General features: G+C 39.2%; 2 protein-coding genes across 2 annotated transcripts in view; one reads left to right on the top strand and one right to left on the bottom strand.

Annotated features, from left to right (window-relative positions):
• The window catches only part of macrod2 (mono-ADP ribosylhydrolase 2), a 491286-nt gene that overhangs the window by 396324 nt on the left and 69594 nt on the right, over positions 1-25368 (bottom strand). The gene's annotated exons all lie outside the window — the stretch shown is intronic.
• Positions 1029-9335, top strand: flrt3 (fibronectin leucine rich transmembrane 3). Its single transcript, XM_028467997.1, has 3 exons — positions 1029-1287; positions 5577-6263; positions 6937-9335. Exon 3 carries the CDS (start codon positions 6972-6974, stop codon positions 8922-8924), a length of 1953 nt encoding a protein of 650 aa, XP_028323798.1. The 5' UTR covers positions 1029-1287; positions 5577-6263; positions 6937-6971; the 3' UTR covers positions 8925-9335.

The following is a 25368-nucleotide window of genomic DNA, read 5'->3' on the forward strand; positions in this document are numbered from 1 at the left end:
TTGTCTCACTGACGCTTTGAGCCTAGAAGAAAGCTTTGTTCCATCATCAGACCAAAGAGGGTCAAATGGAAAGTATGAGGGTCAAGAGTCAGATCTGTTTCGTGACAGCAGCTCTCAAATCAGTGCTGCGCTGGTGCAGCATGCATGTGTGCAGGCTCAGAGCCACCAACAGACCCCCCCCCCCCCCCCCCCCCCCCCCCCCCCCCAAATCTGAGAAATTAGCACAACTCTAAATGCTCGTCATAAAATATTCTGCTTCAGTTCAACAACATCATCAAATATTTACAACCTGTCAAAGTTTAAAAAGGATATGTGGCATGCACTTTGCACAAAAAAAGCAAAGTTTGAAAAAAGTATTTGGGATTTGATATCTTTTTTTTTTTACTTTTCTTTTTGAATAACACTGCTCAAATTTTTTATGCTGTTGCAGTGATTCATTTCTTCTTTTTTTAAAAGAAGTCTTCACTTTTCATAATGCTGCTGTAATAGAGACGGAAGACAAATTATGACATCAAAGCCATGAAAAAAAAAAAAAAAAAAACACATTATCCTGACATGACTAAAAAAACAAAAAGGCTCATTGTTCAATTAGGGCTACAAATGATTCGCTCAGCAAGTACCACATTATATCATCACTATGGACACATATACATACATACAGAGTATATTTTCAATATGTATTTCTCTCTCTCTGATTCTCTGGTTGCTTTTAGAATGCCAAGCAAGCATCATGTCCAACCAATGACCACTCGCTCATGCAAAGTGTGCATATCTGACAGGAGTGTGAGAGCGTCCCCGTTTCCTCCACTCCCCCTAGTGTCCAACTAAGACTGCAGAGAGAGAGAGAGAGAGAGAGAGAGAGGAGAGGAGAGAGAGAGAGAGAGAGAGAGAGAGAGAGAGAGAGAGAGAGGAGAGAGAGGAGAGAGAGAGCGAGAGAGAGAGAGAGAGACCCCTCCTCCGGATGACATCAGTGCTCTACTGAAGCAAAGCTAGAAGCGAACACAACTCCACATTTGTATTGAGGTCTGGCCCTGCACTCATGTCCGAACACAGCCTGCAGAGAGTGCGTGCGTGTGCGTGTGTGTGAGAGAGGGGGCTGCTACAGATAACCTCCACACAACTCAAGCCTTGCCTGTGACACAAGCTTTTTTATTTTATTTTTTTTTTTCCTGGCTGTTGTTGTTGGATCTGAATTTGAATCTTCATAGCTTGGAATGGATTACCGTTTCCCCCTCACTTTTTAAAAGGATAACCTGTTACTTTCCATACTTGGGGTTAAATATAGAGGTAAGTGTATTTTTTCTGCTGGGGATGCATTCTTTTGATTTTTTCTCTCCAGGATTAGGTGTTCCCTGCCAACATGTTGGAACCTCGGGAATTACTAGAACAACATAGTTGATAAAAGAAGAAGAAAGAAAAAATAGAGTATTATCATAAATGTATCAACATCAACAGGCGCACTTTCTAAAAGAGCGCAATAGTGGTCTGATGGAGCGCATCGGGCTGCGTAAATTAGAGGATTTCTACACATGTCATTATTCCTAGACTTCAAGTCCATTTTTCCGCTTTTAGCCTGGTGTACCCTGCTGATTCACTGCGTCTCTCAGTGAACACAACAGCCTCTATGCGAATTTGACGGGGCTGAGGGAGCGGGTGATGCCTCGGTGTCGCAGCCCGGAGAGGACCCCCGGTGCGCGGCTGAATGTGCGGCGCACATCCCGCCGAGTTCAGAAACGCCAGGCAGATGGAGAAACTCCGCTTAATGCGTCAGTGCCCGTCTTTGTCTGTTCACGGAAAAAACTGCACAGTCCGCCTAAATGACATCAGACCCCTGTACCCCCTGTTTTTATGCACTTCTGAAAGCGCACATTAAAGCCAGTGAGTGCGCACCAGCTCGCACATAAGCAGCGGCTCATTAAACCCATATAACACTGTACCGTCACATTAGCGCTGCCTCAAACATCTGCCTATTCAGATTCGTTTATGACTGCTGTACTAATAAGCAGGAGGCAGAAAGAAAAGTGCTTTACAGTGACATTAAACCATAAGCTCATGTCGACGATTGTCAGCAGATTCCTCACTAATGTGTGTGAGAGGAACACACACACACACACACAGAGATATATTTATTATACTTAACAACTGCTTGGCAAACAGGAATTAACAGTAGTTATTCCAATTTAATCCTGCTTTTAATTATTTATTTTATTTTATTTATTTTTTTAAATCATTATTATGAGATGATTAAATCCCCAAGGCCTTCTAAAAATGTCTGAAACAGGTAGATGAGGAATTCAATTGCTTCGCCTATCCTGTGAAGCAGTGTAATGGCAGCTCGCTGTACCTGGGTGTGTTTGAAAAGACAACAAAAAGTAAATAAATATAGATAGCCTGGGAAACATGGCAGACATGAGAAACAAACCCAATTGTCCTCCCTGATAACTGCCTGAGGCTAAAGTCCCCATTGGCTTTCAGAGATAATACACATAGCAGAGTAACATCTAACCCGGTCACTACCAACACCACACCACACACAAAGACCCCTCACACCAAATATTAGAGCTTTGTAAGAGTCAAATATATATTGATCGACAAAAACAACTTTGAGGTCCAACACATTGAACCAACGAGTTTGTTACCAGCTGTAAAGCACATCCTTTCAACACAGCTCAGTGTCAAAGTACAGACACATAGCTGCAAATAACAGCGTTGATAAAGTTGTGACAATTTAATATTTGGATGTGTGTAAACCTTGTGCAAAGACAGGCTGCTTAGTTGAAGATTGGTGCTCCATGTTGTGGTGTTTGCTTGTCTCTCACACACGTTTCATCTTGCAGCGCCTACCACCCCCATGTGGGGGAAAAACAATTGCAGCTGCGACAGATCTCTCCTTTCAGCCTGTTACAAAGGAGAGACCCCAGTCCACTGCAGGCCTCTGTGTGCTCACGGCCCAGCAAAACCATCATCTGCTCAGCCAGTGTAAAGGCAGCACTAGGAGGGCACATACCAACGCGCTCAAAGCACCACAGCGTTTCTTTTTTTGCCCATTTTCCCCATTGGCTGTGATGTGTCCTGCATGTGTCCCCGTGAATTCAGATGTGACCATGAATGTTCCATTGTGTCCTAGCAGCACAGTAGGCTGCTGCCAGGTGCTCGCACATCTTTTGCTAAAATGTAAAACAGGGGAAGACTTTAGATGGACATGGCTGATAAACACAAATAAAAAAAACTCTAATTATTAAGAGAAAACACTTTTTCCTTCCCGTCAACAAACTGGAGACTCACTGAGACAAATACAAATAAAAAATACTAAGCCCAAATAAATATATTGTTGACATCACAATAAATAAAATGATATATATATACTGTATAATTAATGTTTTGTGATAAATGCCTTGAGATGACTTGTTATATTTGATGCTAAATAAAGTTGAAATTGAATTAATTTACAATACAAAAAAATCTGCAACAGACAAACACTTGATTTCCCAAAGGAGAACTATAATGTGCTTCAAAATTAATTTTGTGCACATGAATAATTTAACACTCAGCGATTACAACTTCTGCAGCTCTTTCTGCCCTAAATACAGCCCTTCAGATTAAATCCTGCATTTTTTTCAAAGCACTAAAAGTTGTTATCTTCAACACTTTTGACAGGCATTAAATTGTTTCTATTTCTGCTTCTTTTTTTTCAAAGACTTTCTTGTCGAGCATATGACTGGGGGGCACAAAGTGCTAGGCTGTACTATTGCATGCTAATATGCATTTATGCGTGTTCAGCTCACAACGGCTATCAGTGTCCGGCTTTGTGTGAGCCTCACATGCCCTACTGAAAGGTAACTAGCTGAACAAACACGCAATCTGAGCAGGATGCTCAATTTAACCTCACCAGTTCAGATGAAATGATGCAGAAGCTACTTTGAATGGAAGAGAGAAATTAAGTCAAATTTCCTGTGCTGATGGCGTCTTATTATCACGATGCACACACCGTTCTCTGAAAAGTTTTAAACCATCATAACATGCTTGGAACACAACAATTTGTGAATCTGTATAACAGGTAAAATGGTTCACATTTTGCATTATTAGACAATTTTTAAAAGCTTGTATAATATAGTAAAACCTTTACTACCTGAGAGCTTCCATAGTCCAAACGCCTGCCGTTACGTCAACAATAAAGAGGAGAAACTCCACTGAAACACGTTGAGTGTAAAAAAGGAAAAGCATCTGTACAAAAACTACACTTCATATGATGTCTTGCATTTTAGTAGTAGTTCTATATTTGAAAAAAGAATAACATTTTCTAAATGTAACAGAAACCAAACTATCTGATAATGTGTCATGTCCCTATAGAGAACTGTTCATGCAGAGAACCATTGTCCTAAATCTTGAGTCTTTTATCCTGGGGGCAAGAAAAAAAATCCTCCTTGGTTCTCTTAATAAGAAATAAAGGCACAGATTCAAATCAAAACTTTACATCTTCACAATGAAAAACGTTTTTTTTTTTTTTAGATCTAAAGAATTGTAAATATTGTAAAAACCTGTCCAAGTGCATTAAACGTTTATCACCAATGAAGACAGCACATAACCCTCTCCTTTCAGACAAAAACCTTACGTGTCAGACTTCTTTATTCCTAAAGTTAGAGGAGGTCACATCTGGCGTGTTTTTTTCCCCTAGACTTTAATCTACTGCTAATGTAATTCTGAACTGAAAGCTTGTATTTAGATGAAACCAAAGGAAAGGCGGGGGAGGCGTTAGGAGACAGCATCTCAGGAGTTGTAATCGAGTTTCAAGCCTCTCAGTCCCTAATCTTCTCCATGTCATGAGTTACAACTGTTAAATGGCTGGGGCCTCTCATTCCCAATCTACCTTTACGTGCTTTACAGCACACAGAGGCAACGGGCTAGACACACCGCTGGTTACGTCCACGTTAGGCCACTGTGTTGTGAGAGGAAACAAAACATTTTCTTTAGCAGAGGAAATTCTATTTTTACTAACAGAAACAGCACTCATTGAAAGCCAAGGAAGGATGGGGTGGGTGTGGAAGTAAATGGTAGCAGAGAGGAGCTGGGAGTGACAGCGATGGATGCAAGGGCATTCCCTTCTCTGAAATTCTAATGGCATTAATTTGTCATTAACATTTTTCTCCAGACACTGAAAGACACCCCCCCCCCCAAAATGATGTCTAGAATTTTAATCTTTTTTTTGTTTGTTGTTGTTTTAGTTCTGTAGTCAAACCCAATCAGCCATGTTACTCTGTGCTGCAACAAAAAGGCCAGGGGAGCTCGACCCTCAGCTTTTGTTGAGTTGAGGGTCTGGATCACAGTTGTGTTATGTATGCACAAGCATTCTTTCTCATATCACCATAGGAAAAAAAGTCTCTGTGGAAGCAACAGGCCACAAAAGGTCAACAGGATAAATTAGAAAGGGACAATGAGCATATCTAAATATACATTCCCCATGTAGAAATTGTTTGTATCGTCACATATCTTAAAGAATAGATTCAGATATTTACAGAAAATGTTTAAATCTGAACATGAACAATAAGTTGCTTGTTTTCTGTCTATTCTTTTCCCAGAGGGCTGGCATCGAATGGCTCCAGTTGTGGATGCATGAGAGAAGCTGCGCTTAGAGGGATAACCAACTTCTCCTTTTTGGAGAACGTTGTTATCTGCTTTAGGAAGTGGGGCCGCCTGGTCCTTGGATTAATGTGTACACAGAATCAACAAGGAAGCAGAGGATTCTGGGTTACCTGAAGAAGCGGAGAACACACAAGTGAACAGGCCTGGATTGAGCCGGTGGCAGAGGGGATTGGCATGGCTCAGACCAGCTTTGTGATAACTCATCATGTGTGCTGGGCCTGATTACAAAGAGGAGCCTTTGCTAAAGCTCATCCAGGCCAAAGCACGGATCACTATACAACACCCCAAAAATCCAATTGGCGGTTATGGCTGTTAAGCTTAACAACTGCATCTACCATTAGGATTTTTAATATTACCTGAAGGTGCATGCTTTTTCAGTTAGAGGGAATGCTTTTTCAACAAGCTTAAATGCCATGGCAAAGGCATTGAAAGCATGAGCCTCTGACAATAGAGGAGGTCATCGTCCAAACAAGGATCAGCTCAGCAAACACTGACCAGGTCAGGATATCACAAGAATCCCCTTGGACAAACTTTTCCTTTCAGAGCGGATAAGGACAAATTCAGGGAGAAACTTTGATTGGTTTTTTGTGCGAGGAACGGATTTACCACATCGTAAAAATCAGGTAGGTCAAACACAGATGACTTTTCTTTTTTTTAGTCCAGTGACCTGACTGCTATTTTCTCTAATGCTCACAAAGACAGGTCATGACTGCATAATAAAAGCAATAATAAAAATTACCATAATTGAAATGCTAATAATATTTTAAAATGGAGAGAGTGCTTTGTTTAAACCATTTTCCTGAGGGTGCCATTTTTTAAAGAATACAGAAAATGTCCATAAAATGCAACGTGATGCCGTTTTATCCATAGATTAACACCACCATCAACCGTTATGTAAAAATGTGTTCAAACTGTTTGCTATGTACCGAGATCCTTCTATCTTTTTTTTTTTTTTTTTTTAAACAGTTAAACACCATAACTTTAATTCAAATCAGGCAGGCACACTTTAATGGTTATGAGGAATATTGATTTGACAAAAGTTCACTAAAATTCCAGTTCCTGCTATCTTTTCATACCCCTACTTTAAAAAGTTTTCTATAATATAAGTCAAAATGAAACTTAACTTTGTCGTAAACATATTCCTGTTTAACATGCGAAAGTAATCTATTGTTTACAGCAGTTAATTTGGCAAATTGTATGGGCAGCTTCAAATACTTAATAAATTATTAAGAAAATATTGGGCTTGTCTTTAACAGGCTTTTTTTTAATTAAATGTACGCTTGTGTCTTCCACCAGGGGTGATTAAGCTGCCAGAAAAAAACACCTTCAAGATGATGCGCCAGTCCAAGTCCTTTCTCGTATTCCTCATCAGGATCGGGCTGCTGCTGGGAGTTGCTAACCCTTTGGTGACCTCTGCCTCATGTCCCTCAGCCTGCCGCTGTGATGGGACCTTCATTTACTGTAATGACCGTGGCCTGACTTCCATCCCTACTGGTATGCCAAAGGATGCAACAGTGCTCTTTCTGCAAAACAACCGCATTAAGAGTTCAGGAATTCCTACCGAGCTCCGTACGCTCGTAAATGTGGAAAAGATCTACCTATACTGCAACAACCTGGATGAGTTCCCTACTAACCTTCCTCTGGGGCTTAAAGAGCTCCACCTTCAGGAGAACAACATTCGGATGATTACCCATTCCTCTTTAGCCCAAATTCCCTACATAGAAGAACTGCACTTGGATGATAACTCTGTATCAGCAGTCAGTATCGAGGAGGGGGCCTTCAGAGACAGTACTCACCTAAGACTGCTTTTTCTCTCCAGAAACCACTTAAGTACCATCCCTCCTGGCTTACCAATGAGTATTGAGGAGCTTCGCTTTGATGACAACCGCATCTCTTCTATTTCTGAGCTATCACTGCAAGATCTCATCAACTTGAAGCGGCTAGTCCTAGATGGTAACTTACTCAACAACCGTGGGATTGGGGAAATGGCTTTCATCAACTTGATCAATCTCACTGAGCTCTCACTAGTGAGAAACTCCCTGACGTCGCCACCAGCCAATTTGCCGGGCACCAGTTTAGAGAAGCTGCAGCTACAAGATAATCACATTAATAGGGTCCCACCTGGGGCTTTTGCCTTCCTTAGGCAGCTGTACCGCCTGGACCTATCTGGTAATAACCTTAGCAGCCTCCCACAGGGGGTCTTTGAAGATCTGGACAATCTCACGCAGCTCCTGCTACGCAACAACCCATGGCAATGTACGTGCAGGATGAAATGGGTGCGTGACTGGTTGAGGTCATTACCGTCCAAGGTGAATGTGCGCGGCTTCATGTGCCAGGGTCCTGATAAAGTAAAAGGCATGGCAATTAAGGACCTAACGACGGACATGTTTGACTGCACAGACTCAGAACTCATCCCTTCATATGAAGCAAGCACAGTGTCACACATTTTACACCCATCACAACCTCAATGGCCCCCTTATGTGACTAAACGGCCTGTAGTGAAAGGGCCTGACTTGAGTAAAAATTACCACAGTACCACAACCTCTTCAGGCAGGAAGATCATCACCATCAGTGTGAAATCAACTAGTGCAGATGCAATACACATATCATGGAGAGTGTCGCAGCCAATGACTGCCCTACGTCTCAGCTGGCTAAAGTTGGGACACAGCCCTGCCTTTGGCTCCATCACCGAGACTATTGTGCAAGGAGAGAGGACGGAGTATCTCCTCACAGCACTGGAGCCAGAGTCTTCCTACAGAATATGCATGGTTCCCATGGAAACCAGCAACATTTACCTGTCAGACGAGACACCTGTTTGCATCGAGACAGAAACTGGGTCCCACAAATCTTACAAACCAACCACCACCTTAAATCGAGAGCAGGAGAAAGAGCCTTACAAAAATTCGAGTCTGCCTTTGGCTGCTATCATCGGAGGGGCCGTTGCTCTTTTGGCAATAATCATGTTGGCACTTGTGTGTTGGTATGTGCACAGAAATGGATCACTTTTTTCAAGGAACTGCACCTACAACAAAGGCCGCCGAAGAAAGGATGATTATGCTGAGGCTGGCACTAAAAAGGACAACTCTATCCTAGAAATACGAGAAACTTCTTTTCAAATGATACCTATAAATCACCTTCCTGTGTCCAAGGAGGAGTTTGTGATACATACTATTTTCCCACCTAATGGCTTGAGTTTATACAAAAGTCCACACAGTGAAAACAACATTACCAACAGGAGCTACAGAGACAGTGGAATACCAGATTCAGATCATTCCCATTCATGATATTTCACACGGACATCAATGATGAGTGTGTGATTTTAACACAGTGGCAAGACTTTTACAAAACACTGGATCTAAAGGACTAAAGAAGAGATGTGTACATTTGCCATATAATTTATATTTAAGGACATTTTATGAAGATGGCTGACGTTGCAGGCCTTCACTGAACCATCAGTTAATATGGTAACCAACTGCAACTCTATATTTTAGGGATTTGTAGTTATTTGTACTGTATTTCCTTTGCTTAAGGTTATTGACCAACAAAAGAAACTATGTGTTCTATTAGGATATGATGACTTGTCAACTGTGAAAGTGGGTTTTCATTGCCGTGTTGAACAATCAGACTTTAGAAAACATTGTAGAATAAGCACAGGTCTTTCTCTTAACTTTGTGGCTGTCAGTAAAACAAAAAGGCAAGACCATTGACAGGCACAGCTAATCACTTTACTCACAAAGCAGGCATGCTGTCTTCTAAAACAGTGAGTAGTGAGTCTCTACAAACTACGGACCAAGAAGTGTATTCATATTTTGACCAGGGGTGAAATACATTTTAAAGAAATTTAAGTGCTGTGCTTTTGATCTCAGCTTTGTTTGTTATATTTTGTTGTTGTTTTTTTAAAAAAAAAATTTGGATTGTTTTGCAAAAAGATGAAACAAAGTAAAGTACCCAAGTAGGGTCTCAGTGTTTCTCACAAGACTGTAGACCACAGCACAGGGCAGATAAAGCACACCAAGCTTAAGGAACTCTCTTTAAAACATGTCAACAAAAAAAGACAGGCTGACATAGAACACCCACTCTTACTATTTGTACTTGCCAACAATGGCCACATGACAAGGACGGCATTCTTTAGTACTATGTACCATACGTCATTATAGTCATATGGCCCAAAAGACGACTTGTGTTGGCCTTCCTCAGATTTACCACCGTCAGCAACTTCTTTATATTTTTTTTTTTATTTTCCAAATGAACACACTTTTCTTTTGCCATGATTTGAATTAAACTGTTCTTTACAACTAAAAACCAAAGTGCATTGTATGCCCTTTGGCCAGTCTTGTATGTGCCTTGATCCAATGCTTATTGTATTTAGCTTTTTAAGAAACCAGTGAATTTTTTTCATACACACTTGAATATGAAAAATATTGGTCATATTACTGAATAAAAGTCAATGAAAAACTTTGTTCTCTATTAGTCAGTGTTTTTAATACCGTCAAAACAACATCCATTTTCATGATTTTTACTCAATTGCAATAGGTACTTTTATGCATTCAAAAAAGTATTTAAAAATATTCAAAACAGAATAATGTATTCCAACTTACCTCTTATAAATCCATTAAAGAACAAAAAGGTTAATTTCATGTGTTACGGTAAAGCCCAATCTCTGGATCACTTCTCTTTTGTGAAGAATTAAAACAGTATGGGAATGTGCTTGAAACCCAGTTCTTTACTTCACAGGGAGTGTGTAGATTAACATACGCTCAAGGCCACTGTTGTTCCTTCGTGACATGAAGTCGTGTGTAACTTATCCAACTGGCCGGGGAAAAAAAACTACCATTAGAGCAGAATAGAAATTGGACTGTGGAGACACTGAACTCAAGGGCTTGATGAACCTCCCAGGCACCGGGGCAACAGAAAACTAATAACGGGCCACCATATGGATGGTGGTACAAGCAGACCCAGCTGGAGATGCCTGGCTCGGCTTAGAATAGTGTGTATATACACTCTGCTTTGGCTCCAGGCAGCACACTTAATGACATGGTTACAGCACTACCGCAGCAAAAGGCCCACCTAAAGGTACACATGCAAAAGCAGTTTAATGCTGTACTTGTCTTTTTTTTTTTCAAATTTCCAATTGCAAGCAGACGTTCTTGCTCTGTAAAAGCTAGAGGTAATAGGTTTCAAGTTGCACTCCAAAGGTTTGAGGGAAAAACAATACTTAAACACTTTGAAGGTGTAAATTAGGGTTTTAACACTGAAATCTTTGATCACAGAAAATAGTGACAAACACAAAGTATACAGTACATTCAACTCTCCACCGTTTATATTCTGAATGTTGATTAGTAGTAGCTTCAATACCATTTGGTCAAATCCTTATTTTGCAAGCATTCATGACAAAGAGTAATCAAAAAATAGAATGTAAAACATTGTAGGAAAATTTAAATATCTAATGACTTTTAGGTGAAAAATCCATAATAATATTTAAACATTGTAGAGATAGTAAAATAATTTGCTCAAACTTGTATTCGGTAAGGTTAGCTTCAAGTAAAAATTGGCAAATACAAGACATTCTCTGCAACTACTTTTTCTCTTCAGTAAATATGATTTGCTGCCGCAGTGTCCAAATGTTTTGTAATATTATAAGTCTGTCAATTCCAGAAAAATGGCTTTCAGGCTTTGCAAATATTTCAGCTATATTTTTAGCAATTGAAGCCCTCTCTCACACATTTACTTACCTGTGTGATGGATTTGCAGTGGGTCAATTTCAGCATTCAGGCTTTACTATTGTTATGACTTTCACTAAAAAAAATGCATTAAACAAAAGAACTGGAGACAAAGCAAAAAAAAAACTAAATTGATGAAGCAGACTCCTGTGTGACCACACTCATCACTCTCGACCCTCGACACATTCGAATATCTTATACAATTCCTCTATTATCTTCAAGTCCCCTGTGAGGTCAGCTTTAACAACAAAATATGTCTGATGTGTTTGCCTCTGCTGTGTGACACTCAAAGACTAATTATGTTTGTCTTTTATGTAACCCAACGATTAAAGCTAATGGGGGCAGCTGCACTGTCCAGGCCCCAGGCTGCTGTGATTTCTATTGTAATGTACTGGTCAGGCAGCCAGTCACATTTGCATTGCTATAGATGCTTGCAATCGGGGCACACCCTGGATAACCTCAATCTGCCAGTGACTGGGAGTTGGTTTTTCTCCATCAGCACCGTTAGCGGTATTAAAAAAAATACTGACTGTGTGAACTTTGACTGATTAGAGGTCGGCGAGGTCAGGTCAGACTCAGTTCAAGGATCTCAAGAGATGAAAAATGAAGCATATCAGTGTCCCCAGCAATCATTATGAGGCTTTATCTGCTATCCATCGACCATAAGGATATTCTGCTTAAAAAGGACCCTCTGGCGCTCATTATAGGGCATTCTCAGAAAATAGGTTAAAAAGTGTGGAGAAAAATGCTTTGAAAGAAAGGTCATATGGTTAGCTAATGGCTTAACTGCCTAAATAATTATGCAAATTTGCGCAGGCGGATGCACCAGAGCTGACACCAAGAAGACCCCCATTAGATCTTTCTTATGCATTTACAAAAATGAGATATTTTCACCACCTTGATCAGGCAGAATAGGCATCCTATATATAGTTGGAGCATGCAAGACAAAGTATGCAAAATGGTTTGTAAAGTTGTGGTTTTCTTTTCAAAAATAGAATCAATCACCACCACAAGGATATATTCATTATTTAGTAAATGGGTCAAGTTTAAAACAGAGTATTTCATTACATTCCCTTGATGGTGAAGTGTAGTAGTTATATAATCTTGTTGACAGTAAATTCTGGGTTTGCATCTTGACCAGGTTTCTCTCAGTGCACTCTGTAGGTTCTCGTACATGTACTACAATTACTAGCCATTTCATTTTGGTGATTAAGGTTCTTATTGAATATGTGCCACTCTGGTCCCTTCCCACATCCTGCCCTGCTGAAAAGAAGAGATAAGGACAGCTTCCCTAAAAAAACGTGATTATAAAAAACTGTCAAGAAACAAGATAATGTTCACAAGATGCACTCTTATGTCAAGGGTCTTAGTCATCCATTTAATGATGAAGACATATTCCTCAACTAAAAACTCAATGAAGCTTGTTCTGAGCTAAAAGAGCCTTTTGGATAAGGAATGAAAGGAACCAATGCAATTGTACTGGGTTGCAATGTATTTTATATATGTTTCAGTAATTTTAATTAGATAAAAATAACCATTTTCCCTTTTGCTCTCACATCTTTATTTGACCGTATTTGATTAAAATCAGGCACGCAGACGCTGCTAGAAGTCCCAGTAAGACCCGAGAACAACACCCTTCCCCCATTTACCTAGACCTATGATAGTGATCTGGGGAAAACAAAAGGTTGGGGGCCACAGTTGTATATTATAAAGACGTCAGCAAATAGTTCAGAATTATAATGAATGACCTATTAAAAGATTCAGACTGAAGAAAAGCCATGAAGATTTCATTTTCAATCCTACCATGCACCCATCATAAGCTAGGATAGGCTGCAGTTGTTACTTTTAATAGCTCCACCCAAACCTTACTTTAGAGTAAAGTGAGCATTTCTTCCTCAGGGTTTTGGTTTACTTGTGTTACTGTGGTTTCTTCCTGCAGTCCAAAACAATCTGTCTGAGGTTTTTTGGAGACTGTTAAGTGAAAGTGTGCAACTGTTGTTTGTCTTTGTGCCTTCAGCATTTGGAATCCCGTCAAAAACGTAAACAAATTTGCACCTTAAAGATTTCCAGCAATCATGCAAGATGCAACCTTTAGAGCAGAGTTATATGCTACAATCCTGCAAGTTTTATCAATCTGCCACTTCAATCGGTATTTTCTCAGTCTTCTCCTCCTTGCAAGGAGCTCTTTCCTGAAATCAGAGAAGCAGGTAGAGATCTAGAGATCTAAAATATGCAAGACTGTGGCCCTTGACAACTGGAGTTGAATAAACCTTCTTAAGAGAGAGAGCATGAGTAAAAGATGAAAGAATGTCTGCATCAATGTTTGCTGTATTATATTTAATTTTCGATTTCTTGGCCCAGACATAACAAACAAAATAACTGTGTTCTATGCACGGGGTAAATCTGTGTGATCTTTTATCTATTATTATCGTCACTCAATATATGTGATGAACAGAGCTTGTGCTATACCATGGGAGCGCATGCAAATGTGTACTTTGTACATTAAACAATCACAAGTATTTTCATGTAAATAAACGCATACATACAACTGGATACTCTCATGCAACTTAACCCAAAGCCATCACATAAAATCCTCTCAGCTGTTCAGACACTGACATGTGACTCCGATCTGTCAAAAGGACAGTCTGTTCTAGCAGCACAGGGGGGAAATCATTTCATGTGAAGAAGGCACAGTCCCTGTGAGTGATGCGGTTTTGTGTGGGCATGTTGTCATGTTTGACCAACCCCCAACCCCCTGGCCTGCAGGCCAGAGCCTTCTCCAACTCTTAGCATCACTCAGTGACCTGAAACCACAAGGCCACAAACCTTAACCAGCTCCTCAGTCTTCTTAATGAATCCAATTTTTTGCCTCAGAGCACATTGCAAGCACATAAATTCGTCTGAACACTAGATTACCTGACAGTGATACAAATTAACAAGAAGCACTTTCATCCAAAGTGTTTCCGCCCAACAATAGGAGGACAGTGATGACATTTTTACATCACAGAATTAAGATGACAACTTATCACACACCCTAAAATACAGTAGATAATTTCCTTTAAAGCAGGCTATAAACAAAACAAAGCACAGAAGCTGACTGGTGTTGATGCCATTGCACACAATACACAATATGTTATGAAAATATCCATATAATTGACTCTGCTCTGTGGCAGCCATTAATTCCTGTCCTCCATTAAGTGGTTTAAATGATCTTGTAAGAGGCTATACATCTCCTGATGCCCTTTATGAGATCAACACCACCTCCCCCATCGAACTTAATCGACCCTTCGTCTCATTTGTCCACAAAGCCTGATGCAGGGCAATAATTATTTCATTCCTAAAGGTTCTGAGGGGTCCAACTTGTCCATTACCTTCAGCAAAATACAAGCTCAGCAGTGAGAGGACAAAGCTCCTCTTCGGACTATTTTCTACTTTCGTTTACGTGAAGCCAGCTTTGAATGCCATTACAGTATTTGCATGCCAATGTGGTTCTGTCTGCAGCTCATTATTTTCAGATGTTTACGACCTAATCGCATGCATGTTTAGCCCTCTTTGCTAACATAATGCCAGTTACGGCCAAGACATACTGATCAGTGAGGGGAAGTTTATTCGTGTTCAGCTGCAGCTGTCTTTCTCTCTTTGGCTCTCAGGGGAAAATTGTACAAACGCGGCAACCTTGTATAATGAGCTTATCTGTAATGACAGGAGACGTTCCACGCTGACCATCACACACGACATTTGAACTAAATCTGCAGAATAAATCTGATGCAACACAAGGGCCAATATGAATTGCATCATCTGCTTCGTAATGCTTTAATTCTATGCACATCCAACCCATTTAGTTAGACTGCGATCTTTTAAGGATTAAGACAGAACAGAGCAGAACTCTGCCTCAGCAGGTTTGATATTAGCCTTTTGACAGTCTGACCTTCAGGCAAAAGCTCAATCCTTCTTTCCAGAGAACTCCGTCTCGTTCTTCATTCACACAGACAGCCTCCTCTCCGGAGCTTAGCCACAACTAACGGGTTTGCTGTAAGGGAAACAATGTACTGCTCCAAGACATGAAGAATTCAGTTGCGTCAGCATCTTTTAGGATTGTAAATTCAACTTGTCACAATTCATCAGGAACTAGCTAAAGAATGCAAGACACTTCAAGGCCTTATTATTTCACTGTCCTCAAGTACCTCAGTATAAGATCACTGCAGCATAACATCGGGTTAACAATCCGGACCCACTATGATTCAAACCCCTATAGCAGGGGTGGCCAATCCTGGTACTCAAGAGCCCCTATCCAGCATGTTTTAGATGTTTCCCTCTTCCAACACACCTGACTGAAATGACCAGGATCGTTATCAGGCTTCTGCAGAGCTTGATAAGTTAATCATTTGAATCTGGTGTGTTGGAAGAGGGAAACATCTAAAACATGCTAGATAGGGGCTCTTGAGGACCAGGATTGGCCACCCCTGCCCTATAGGATGTTCTATTTACATCATAAACTGTCTTTGAACAGACACATGGTTTTCAAAACTGTTGCTTTTTTTTTTTTTTTTTTTTTAAAGGATTTTTTGGGCTCTAGTGGCCTTTATATGACAGTTGCTCGACAGGAAAGGGATCAGAGAGAGCAGGGAATGACACGCAGCAAAGGGTCCCAAGCCGGGAATCGAACCTGGGACCGGCTGCAGGTGAGGAACTACAGCCTCCGTACATGGGGCGGGCGCTCAACCCACTGAGCTACACACCACCAAAACTGTTGCTTTTTGAAACACTTTTTATACACATCCCAATTTTGGCTTCAATGTGAAGCCAAATATGAACAAAAATGTTTGTAGTCTTCTGACTGTGTGCAGCAAATTCATTTTGTAACCAAATACACAAAAAACTGAAAAGAGGAAAAGTTTTGTCATGCTCAAAGTTTAATATAGCATGCAAAAGAAACAGAAGATTATGGTCAATGGGATGTGAATAGCAGTGAATGGCATTAGGAACTAAGAAAAAATTAGCTCTGCCATTGCGTCAGGTCCATTGAGTTTTAAACAAGTTTGGGTAAGTAAATTAACAATCAGTGTAGGGCTGGGCAAAAAACAGATTTAATCGATTAATCAAATTTGTAGATAAAAAGATTTTTATTTTGCAAATTCGAGTTTAAAAAAAAAATATGTATATTTTAATTTTTTTTCCACCAGTTCTTTCGGACTTTTTCGCATTCCGCTGTGAGCCAGCCACCTCTTTGTTTACATTTGTTTACCCTTTGAGTAGGGTATGTGTGTGCCACAGGCATGTTACATTTTTTTATTTGCACTATGATAGATGCTAAGGGAAGAGTTTTTTTTTCTTTAATTGTAATGTTATGTTGTAAAATATATAGTTATCTGATTCCTTAATCAGAAAATTTAAGTTAATGTGTTCTGTTGCACTTTTGCTTAAACCTGGGTTAAAGCTTGAAATTGTTGAATGACAGAGCCTCACTTACTTTGTATTTTGGGATTTTTCTATTCATTTTCACTCTTGAGGACAATCACAGCAATAAAGTTGCGCTTTTGACAATATCTCAGTCATTTTCAAGTGCATTGAAAAAAAACAAAACAAAAATCAAAGCAAAACTTTTGAGGCAAAATCGCCCAGCCCTAAAACAGGGCTTTAAATGAACACACGCCAACCCGCCAATTGCAGGTAAAAAATTACTTTGGCCGGTAACATTGTAGCGTTACTAGCCATTTTGGCTGGTGAAGAACGAACAAATACCACTGCGTCTGTTTGAATCGGCAGGCTAGAGAAACGATGCGACAAATCATTGTTTCCTATTTAAAGAAATCTACTAGCCATGCAGGCTGGTGAGCTAAAAAGTTAATTTAAAGCCCTGTTAACAATTTCCGCTGACAACACTGGTCAGTGACCAGGTGTGTATAAAGAAAAAGTATAAATGTCAGATTTTTGCATCCTGGAATCTTTATATGACAAAGGTGTTTTGGTTCTTGAAAGAAATTATTGGTATTTGTTTGATCGTTTGCATTTCTCATGTCTTCCTTTTTTTTTTTTAAATCAGTGAAACCTTTCCCTTTTCAGACAAAATATATACTCTATGTATTTATGGTGGAGGTGAAGACAAACTTTCAAGCGTCAATTGTGACCCGTTTTGTTTGTTTATGGACTAAACGATGTTCGATTAATCGATCTAGGCTTACACCAAGATTTTACTTTAAAAAGCTAATAGATGGAAGCAGCTTTAAACAATAGCTGCTGGCCAAAACTCTGTGGTGTAAAAAAAGGTGAACAAAAAGTGATAGTAGTGTCATCTAGTAACAGTTATCTGTATAAAACTACATCAAATTTAGATACTGCAGTTCCAGCTATTCCACTCTTTCAACATAAGGCCCAAACTAAGTGTGAAAAAAGATTAAACGTTGAGGGAGAAAAGTTTGAAGCAGAATCCACAAATAGGTTGTGTGGTGAGATGTGGGATTAATTAAAAGCTGCCGTCACTGTGGAGTGACACGCAGCCACATGATTACGAGAATCTTTGTTTAAAAGGAATTTGTTCCCACAACTCCTTTAATCCACGATGTAGGGAAGGAAGGATGAGGAAAAATAAGACAGACTGCTGTAGAAAATACCAAAAAGGAAAGAACCATTTTTCATTTGGAAAGATTTTAGAATGTGAATGGGGAAATGGAAGGGGCAAATGGGGTCAGAGAAGAAGGATGAGCAGAAATTCCTCAGTTTCTGAATAGAAACCTTCTGAATCAATTTCAATTGAGTGATGCACAAGGGAGGGAGAGGGTCAAAGGGTGTAAACCACTGTAATCCCGAGCTTGCCACTGCCTACAACCTGCTCAAGTTAACAGAGTGATGCGAGCGATTCTTTGGATCAGATGATACTCAAGCAGATTACACAAACATCTGGCAGTGGTACAATATGCAACAGCACTTGTTTCAAGGCATTGCTTGGTAATCCTTTTGTTGGAGTCAATATGCTAACGCTACCATTGAATTATAAGAAAGATTTTGTCTTTGATGCAGTGATGAGTCCGTTTCCATATGTTCCACCAAAGGGTAGGATATATTCTGTATTTAAGAAAAAAACAAAAGACAACAACAAACAAAAAAACTAAACATTTATATCAGGATCCAGGTAAAAATAATTTTAAAATAAAGTTCCAGAGGGGGAAAAAATTAAATACAGGTTTAATTTCCATATCTTTTTAATTAGAACTTTCTCAACTCCTGTTAATTTGCTCTAGTAGAGACACTGAAATCAGGCAGGTAATATTATTAAGTGTCTCAGTTTTAGCCTGCTTGATTAATAGCCAACATCAGTAGTTTTTTTCCCCAAACGCCTTATACAAAAGGGATCTCCCTAATTTTCTGAATACTTGACAAAGTATGTTTTAAGTGAACATGTATATAATTGTGCATAAATGTAATTTAGTATATTTAAGTTTTTTTTTCTGCAATGCACAGATGTGGCTTCAAAATACAGAGATCCTACCCTTATCTTACAATCTTATGGCCCTGTAACTCAGTGATTTTCAACTGGTGGGTCGGGACCCAAAAGTGGGTCACGGCCCTGGACTGAGTGGGTCACGAACAGCTGGTCAAAAATAAATAATTAAAGTCTCTCATGTTGGACTTGTCTTTTATTTTGAAAAAAACTTTTCTTTTGACAGGCATGCTGTGAAATGCATAATGCACAGGAAAACAAATAGATTTATGTTATAAAAAAGAGAATGTGTGTTTTGTATGTTTTCAACTGCTACTTTTGAGAAACGTGGGTCCCGATTTATTGGCCGTGGAAAAATGTGGGTCCCAGGGTAAGACCAGTTGGGAACCACTGCTGTAATTGTATCTGCTGCTAGAGAAATTAGTTGATACATCTTTAAAAAAAAAAAAGTCTGAAATTAATTTTCTTCTCCAGCTGTACCACATACAACTATTTGTTTTAAATTTACAATGAACCAAATTTACTCTATAATGTAATACATATTTTCTTCACAATGAAATCATATGACAGTAGTACACGATCTGACGTCAATCTAAATACATTTAATTGCTGAAGTAACCACTTCGATGTGTAGCTTTAATTTAAAATGTCAATGCATGTGTGTTTTTATTGGAACGAGGCAAAAATATTACAAGTGCAAAGTAAAACATGATACTTCCCCGCAGGAGATAGGTTTTCATTACTTTCATTACACAAGGGCATTTATTCATGTGACACGTTCAAAATTCACACTGTGTGGAGGAGCTGCACTTAATCTCCCTTTTCTTGCCACATTATCAGTTTGCAATGACAAGTGCTACAACTGCAACCTTTTTTTATAAAACCTTTAAAACAGCAGGTCTACCATGCAGAGTGAGAGAGTACTTTACATCAACCTGGTCATTAGTGATATTAAAAAAAAAAAAAAAATCACAAATACAGAAGTCGCATAGTTTAGCAAATTTTAGATGTGTCAGTTTAAAAGACAAGAGAAATAAATAAGCAATAGGTATACTGCACAGGTTTAGGGATCAGGCTGCTGACACTTGCATATCACATAATAAAGCATGTTTGCCACACTTTTCGAGAGTCGCATTTGCATTGAGCAAGTTGATGCTTAGACAGAAATAAGAGTACCGGTACATTGAATGGAACGTGGACATCCCACTTTTTCTTCGAGCTGTGAGAATGTGAGGCACAGCAATCAGGTTAAGGTGCTAAAGCTTACACCTCAGCCATAGATGTCATTAACAACAATTCTTATTAAAAGTGATAGCTGTGATGAAAGCAGGATCCTGCAGATGAAAGAGACGGATATGAGACTTATTAATTCACACTTTTCTGTTCCTGTGGAAGATGAGGTGAAAACAAGAAAAATGTTGAAGAATAAAAAGTCACAACTCGGTGATGGTTTAACAATCCACATTGTTTCACACTTTTGACACACTTTCCTTTACCTCTCAAAAACTACAGTTCATCTGAAGTATGATAAGATTTTTTTTTAGGTTTTTTTTTTATGTATGCTAAGTTACTTTTAAGATTAAGAAACAAAAAATTAAACTGCTCCACGTTTACAAACACTATCTAACATATACGTATAATGCGGAGCCATCTGTTAGATTTACGATATGTTTTTGTAAATAGATCCATCTCCTACACCTACAGTTTGACTGTGTTGTAAGTATTAGCCTGAATGCCACCAACATGCTGCTAACAGGACAAGGGTGTGTGATGGCTTTTTTTTTTCCAGACAACAATTTCATTAATCTAACCCTCACACAGTTGGGTGCTTACATGACAAGAGGGCAGGGTCACATTAAAAGTCCTGCCTTTGGCAAGACTTCTTGCCCTGGGAGCATTGGTGGACTTGAATGAAAAGGTCTCACATTCAAAGCAACCAAGTCACTCATCAAATCACGCCGATAGCGTGCAAAAGCTCACAGGACAACAGGATTCATTTAGTATCCCACACATCAATTGTCCTCTGTGCCAAAGAATCACAGAGGTCTTGGATAAATAAGTAACCCTTTTATACTTGATAAATTTGGATTCCTTGTAATGAATAGCATGGCCTCTGAGAGAAGCATGAATTAAAGACAACAATGAGTCGGTAATTTGGAACTTTTGACAACATAGTTGTCACAGCTAGAAAAACTATGCAAATGCAAATCATCAGCAGGAGCCAGATGGTCATGGTTTGGGGCAAATTCAGTCAGACATGCATAAATAATGTCTCACATTATAAATATAGCCAGTGCATTAAAGGCCAACATGCGTACAAAGGGGATGCTGTGGTGAGAACTGAGCATCTATCATAAGAGGCAATCATTTTCTTATTTCTTCCCTGACGAGAATGAACACAACAACCTGGCAAAGACGCAGTGAGTGTGTGAGCACTCACACGTGTGCACGTCAGTCATGTGAACAGCAGAGCTGCAGAGGGATCCAGGGCCTTTGGTTGTGTAGCATTTTAATTAAGCCAGTGATGACAGAGTGGCTTTGGCAGGTTATGCATGTCGTAGAGCAGGGGTTAGAGGGGAGAGGAGTGAGAGAGGTGACAGTGGCTCATTCCAAACCTGCACAAAAAGCACAAGAGGCAGCATCGGCTCCTTTCTCAGACAGGTGCTCCTTTAGGGTCACCCTGAGAACATAAAGCCAGCACAGGCCCGGCCCGTGTCACCAATAAAACACAGTTTTGGTGAATGATATACTATACATCTCTAATGGGAATATTTAAAGCAATATTTACAAATGGGAGAGTATGTTATAAAGAATGAAAAGCTACCAGGTAGTGATGTACTTGGATTGCTTGCTCATTTCCCATGCTTCCTGGTCTCATCTGGAGGTGCAGCTAATTTCACCAGCTTTAATGTGAATTTGACAGAGCGGAGAAGATGTATTATCACTATTGGCTTCCTTGCTTTGTGAAATTTATCATTTCAATGACCACTGGAGCTCAAATTTTTACTAAAATGTGATTTGAATATAAAGCCGATCTTCCATTTACTCAGAAGAAATATTTGAGAAATCCAAATCTTCTCTAAGGATGATTAATTGAAACTTTTAATGTGGCTGCCATTGTTTCGTGCCTTGGAGTTGGCTTGGATTGTGTGGCTGCGAAAATTGGCGGTGAAACTCAATAAGAATCACCTTGTGCATGCATAATAAAGTCCAGCAAGACTATTAAACACAGTGAAGGTGAACAGCGAGGGCACATCCTAATGAGAGCATTTTGATTCAGAGTCAAAATGAGGGCCGCTTTAGATAATAGCTACCTCAAATGTAGAGAATTTAAACTATTTGGAAAAATAAGACACATTGGAATCGCCAACTTAACGAAAACGCAGTCGAAGGTCAATGCAACTGCTGTGAAGATATATGAAGACACAACCTAAGGAACCATTCACGTTTTCTTTTTTTTTTTTTGCTAGATCGATTAAAACTATTTCTTCTCTGGCCATTATTAACATGCTTACAGTTTAGTGAATACTGACTGAAGGCTGAAGTAACCACTTGAATGTGTAATATCTATCATCCATCACTGAGGGCTGAGATCTGACTCAGAGTCTTGGATTAAAAAATACTGGAGTCCTGTACAATCAGAATCGTGGTAACAATGGGCAGCTACAGCATTAGTGAAAAGCTCCATCCTTGAGAGGGCCAATCAGAAGTATTAAGACATGAAATATTGATTGGATACTGCACCAAGACAATAGGGCTCTTTGGATGCCTTGTCATTAAATAGACAGTGATTAGCAAGGATTTCATAGCAGAATGTAGAGGCTGTTGAAAGGTGCTAAGGTTAACCATTTAGGTGCTGAAAGGAAATAATGTTGGCAGTACAGTAGTAGCAGAAACTGGAGTCTTTCAGATGCACAAGCATAGATTATTGGGATATTTAATACTGCAGACCAGAGCAATAGATTGGAATTTATGGCCCTAATGAACTCCTTTTTTCCAATTTACATGTAAAATAAAAAAATGTTAAGTGCATGAATACCTTGATTAACTTGAGGTTGATTTATCAGAATTTGTCAGGTATTAGTTTTAAATACAATCATTGTTGCAGCTAAGAAACAAAACTTCTGATCTCTTTTTGAGGATTTCAAACTCACTTTTTCAATATTTTTCAGGAAACGCTAATAACAATTTAAAAAATAGCAGTATAAAACTTTTTTATCTTTTTATGTAAAAAACTTTTGATGAAGTGGGAGGGAGTACATCAACCGGGGGGGGGGGGGGGGGGGGGGGAGTTGATATGCAAACTTTTGCTGAGATTACTCCTAACTTTACACAAACACTTTACAAATGTAGGATGACCTTAATAAAGGAGAGTCAAATGAATAGCAGCCCCACTCCAGTGAAAAGCTGTTTGAAAAATGTCAGTGGCAATATTTACATTACCTGGGTTATCTCTCCACAGTTCTGTCACGTTTCATTTCTCTGATGCTCACATTGATCTTTAGAAGATCACTTTAGAAGCACAACTTCTAAAAGAAAAAAAGTGTTAAGTGAGATGCTTGACCTTAGTTTTATTTTAAACATTGTATTTCATGAATGGCATACTCATTTTCTTTCATTATACTCTTCTATTCTATTATATTTACAATCTCTACACTAAATATTTACTGTTAAAGAGATAAGTCTATTATAATATGGCATCAGAAGATTCATCTTAAAGCTGCTATCCAGAGTTTCTGGAAAACATCTCGATGTCCCGCCCTAAACAGCATCACTTCCTCCCACTGCCTCTCACAATCTACCAGAAGCCACGCCTCTACTTTTCTGCACGCACATCGTGGAACATGACGAGGTTGCATCGGGTCGCATTGATAAAGGTCTATGGGTCAGGTAAGAGACAAATCATATTTATCGGTTTTCTGTTGTGAGGCGCGGCCTTGTTTCCGTGCACAGTTCAACATTCACTTTGATTGACAGACTCAAAAACATGAAATCAAAGCCTATTGGCTGGGTGCAGTCGGAGATCGTTTCCATTTGTATAGGGGTCTATAGGACGAAGGAGGGACTTATATACATTAATGTATATGAATGACCACCGGCAGTAGACCATAGTAAAAGACTAATTAGGTATTTTTTTGCATTTCAAAATAATCATACATAAACATAGATTTTTTAGAAATTCCAGGTATCAGCTTTAAAGAGACAGATTTGCTCAGCTCATTAAACTTATTTGTTTTTCTCCAGCAAATGACCAAAACCTATGACTATGATCTGTACAGATAAAACAATTACTTTTATGATATTTAATCAAATTAAGGAGATTGAAGCATATTGAACAGGGAACTTGCATTGTATGGACAACACAAACTTAAGTGTGTAGCTTCAAAACAGAAATGTTTCTAAATGTCATACATTATATGAAAAAATTAAACATTTTAGGTCTACAGCCCCATCATTAAGACACAAATACCACATTATATTATTGTCAGCAGAGGAATCTTGTGAATATTTGGGATATACTGTATAGTTATGGATCTGCATTTTACTTAAAGGGGACATATGCTAAATCCACTTTTTTAGCCCTTAAATGCATTTTGATGTATATTTAGATTGTTTAGAAGCACAGAAAAGTTCAAATTAATCTCTTAAGGTGCTCCGTTGATATCTTTATATTCCGTTTTGGTCATATTTTTCAATCTGTTTCGATTTTTCGATTCTCTATTACGTTTTTTGAACAATAACGTCAGCGGAACTGCCAAATTAGGACATCGACTCCAGGCCCAACACTTCGAGCAATCCGCCATTTTTATTTCTCGCTTTTATTTTGTAGTCCAAGCTCAAGGATGCAGAAGTTACAAGAAGAGAAATCAAAATGTTTGGTTGTTGGATGTAGTAACCCAGACGCTTCATTACAACGTCTCCCAGCATCAGAACCTTTTCAAAGTGCCTGGTTGAGTTTTATTTTTCATGGAAATGTACCCACATCTGTGGGTAAGGTCATTTTTGTGTGCGCGCAGCACTTCAAGGATGACTGCTTCAGCAACCTCCGCCAGTATAAAGAAGGATTTGCCGAAAGACTTTGTCTGATTTAGGGGTCAATTCCTTCTATCTTTGGAAACGACGAACAGAGCACTTCGGTAAGCTGTAAATAACGCTAAAAAGTGTGATGATAAGACGTCCCTGTCATTGTTTTGTTAGCATTAGCAGTTGCACCGTCATCATATGTTTGCGCTGTGTGCTCGTTTTAGATCCTTGATGATATGGCCTACGTGGTTTCATTTAAGTCTAAAGTTTTCATTAGTCATTTCATTTTGCCGTTTTTGTCTCCAAAAAGACTGTATTAAAATGCATTTCGTGACGTTAGCTTGGCGCTAGCGTTAGCTCGGTGCTTGTGTTAGCTCACTTGTAAGGGTTCTGCAGGTTATCATCTTCATTTTCATCTCGCTCCGCCGGGTCAGACTCTGGCTCAAACATGTAAAGCTGGATGGACAAGTCTTCCGTTGTTGACATTGTGTAAATAACGTGTGAATAAACTTTTTCTGCGCCGCTACATAGCCATGTCTCTTCTAT

This window comes from Gouania willdenowi, chromosome 15, assembly GCF_900634775.1.
Source record: "Gouania willdenowi chromosome 15, fGouWil2.1, whole genome shotgun sequence".
Lineage (NCBI taxonomy): Eukaryota > Metazoa > Chordata > Actinopteri > Blenniiformes > Gobiesocidae > Gouania > Gouania willdenowi.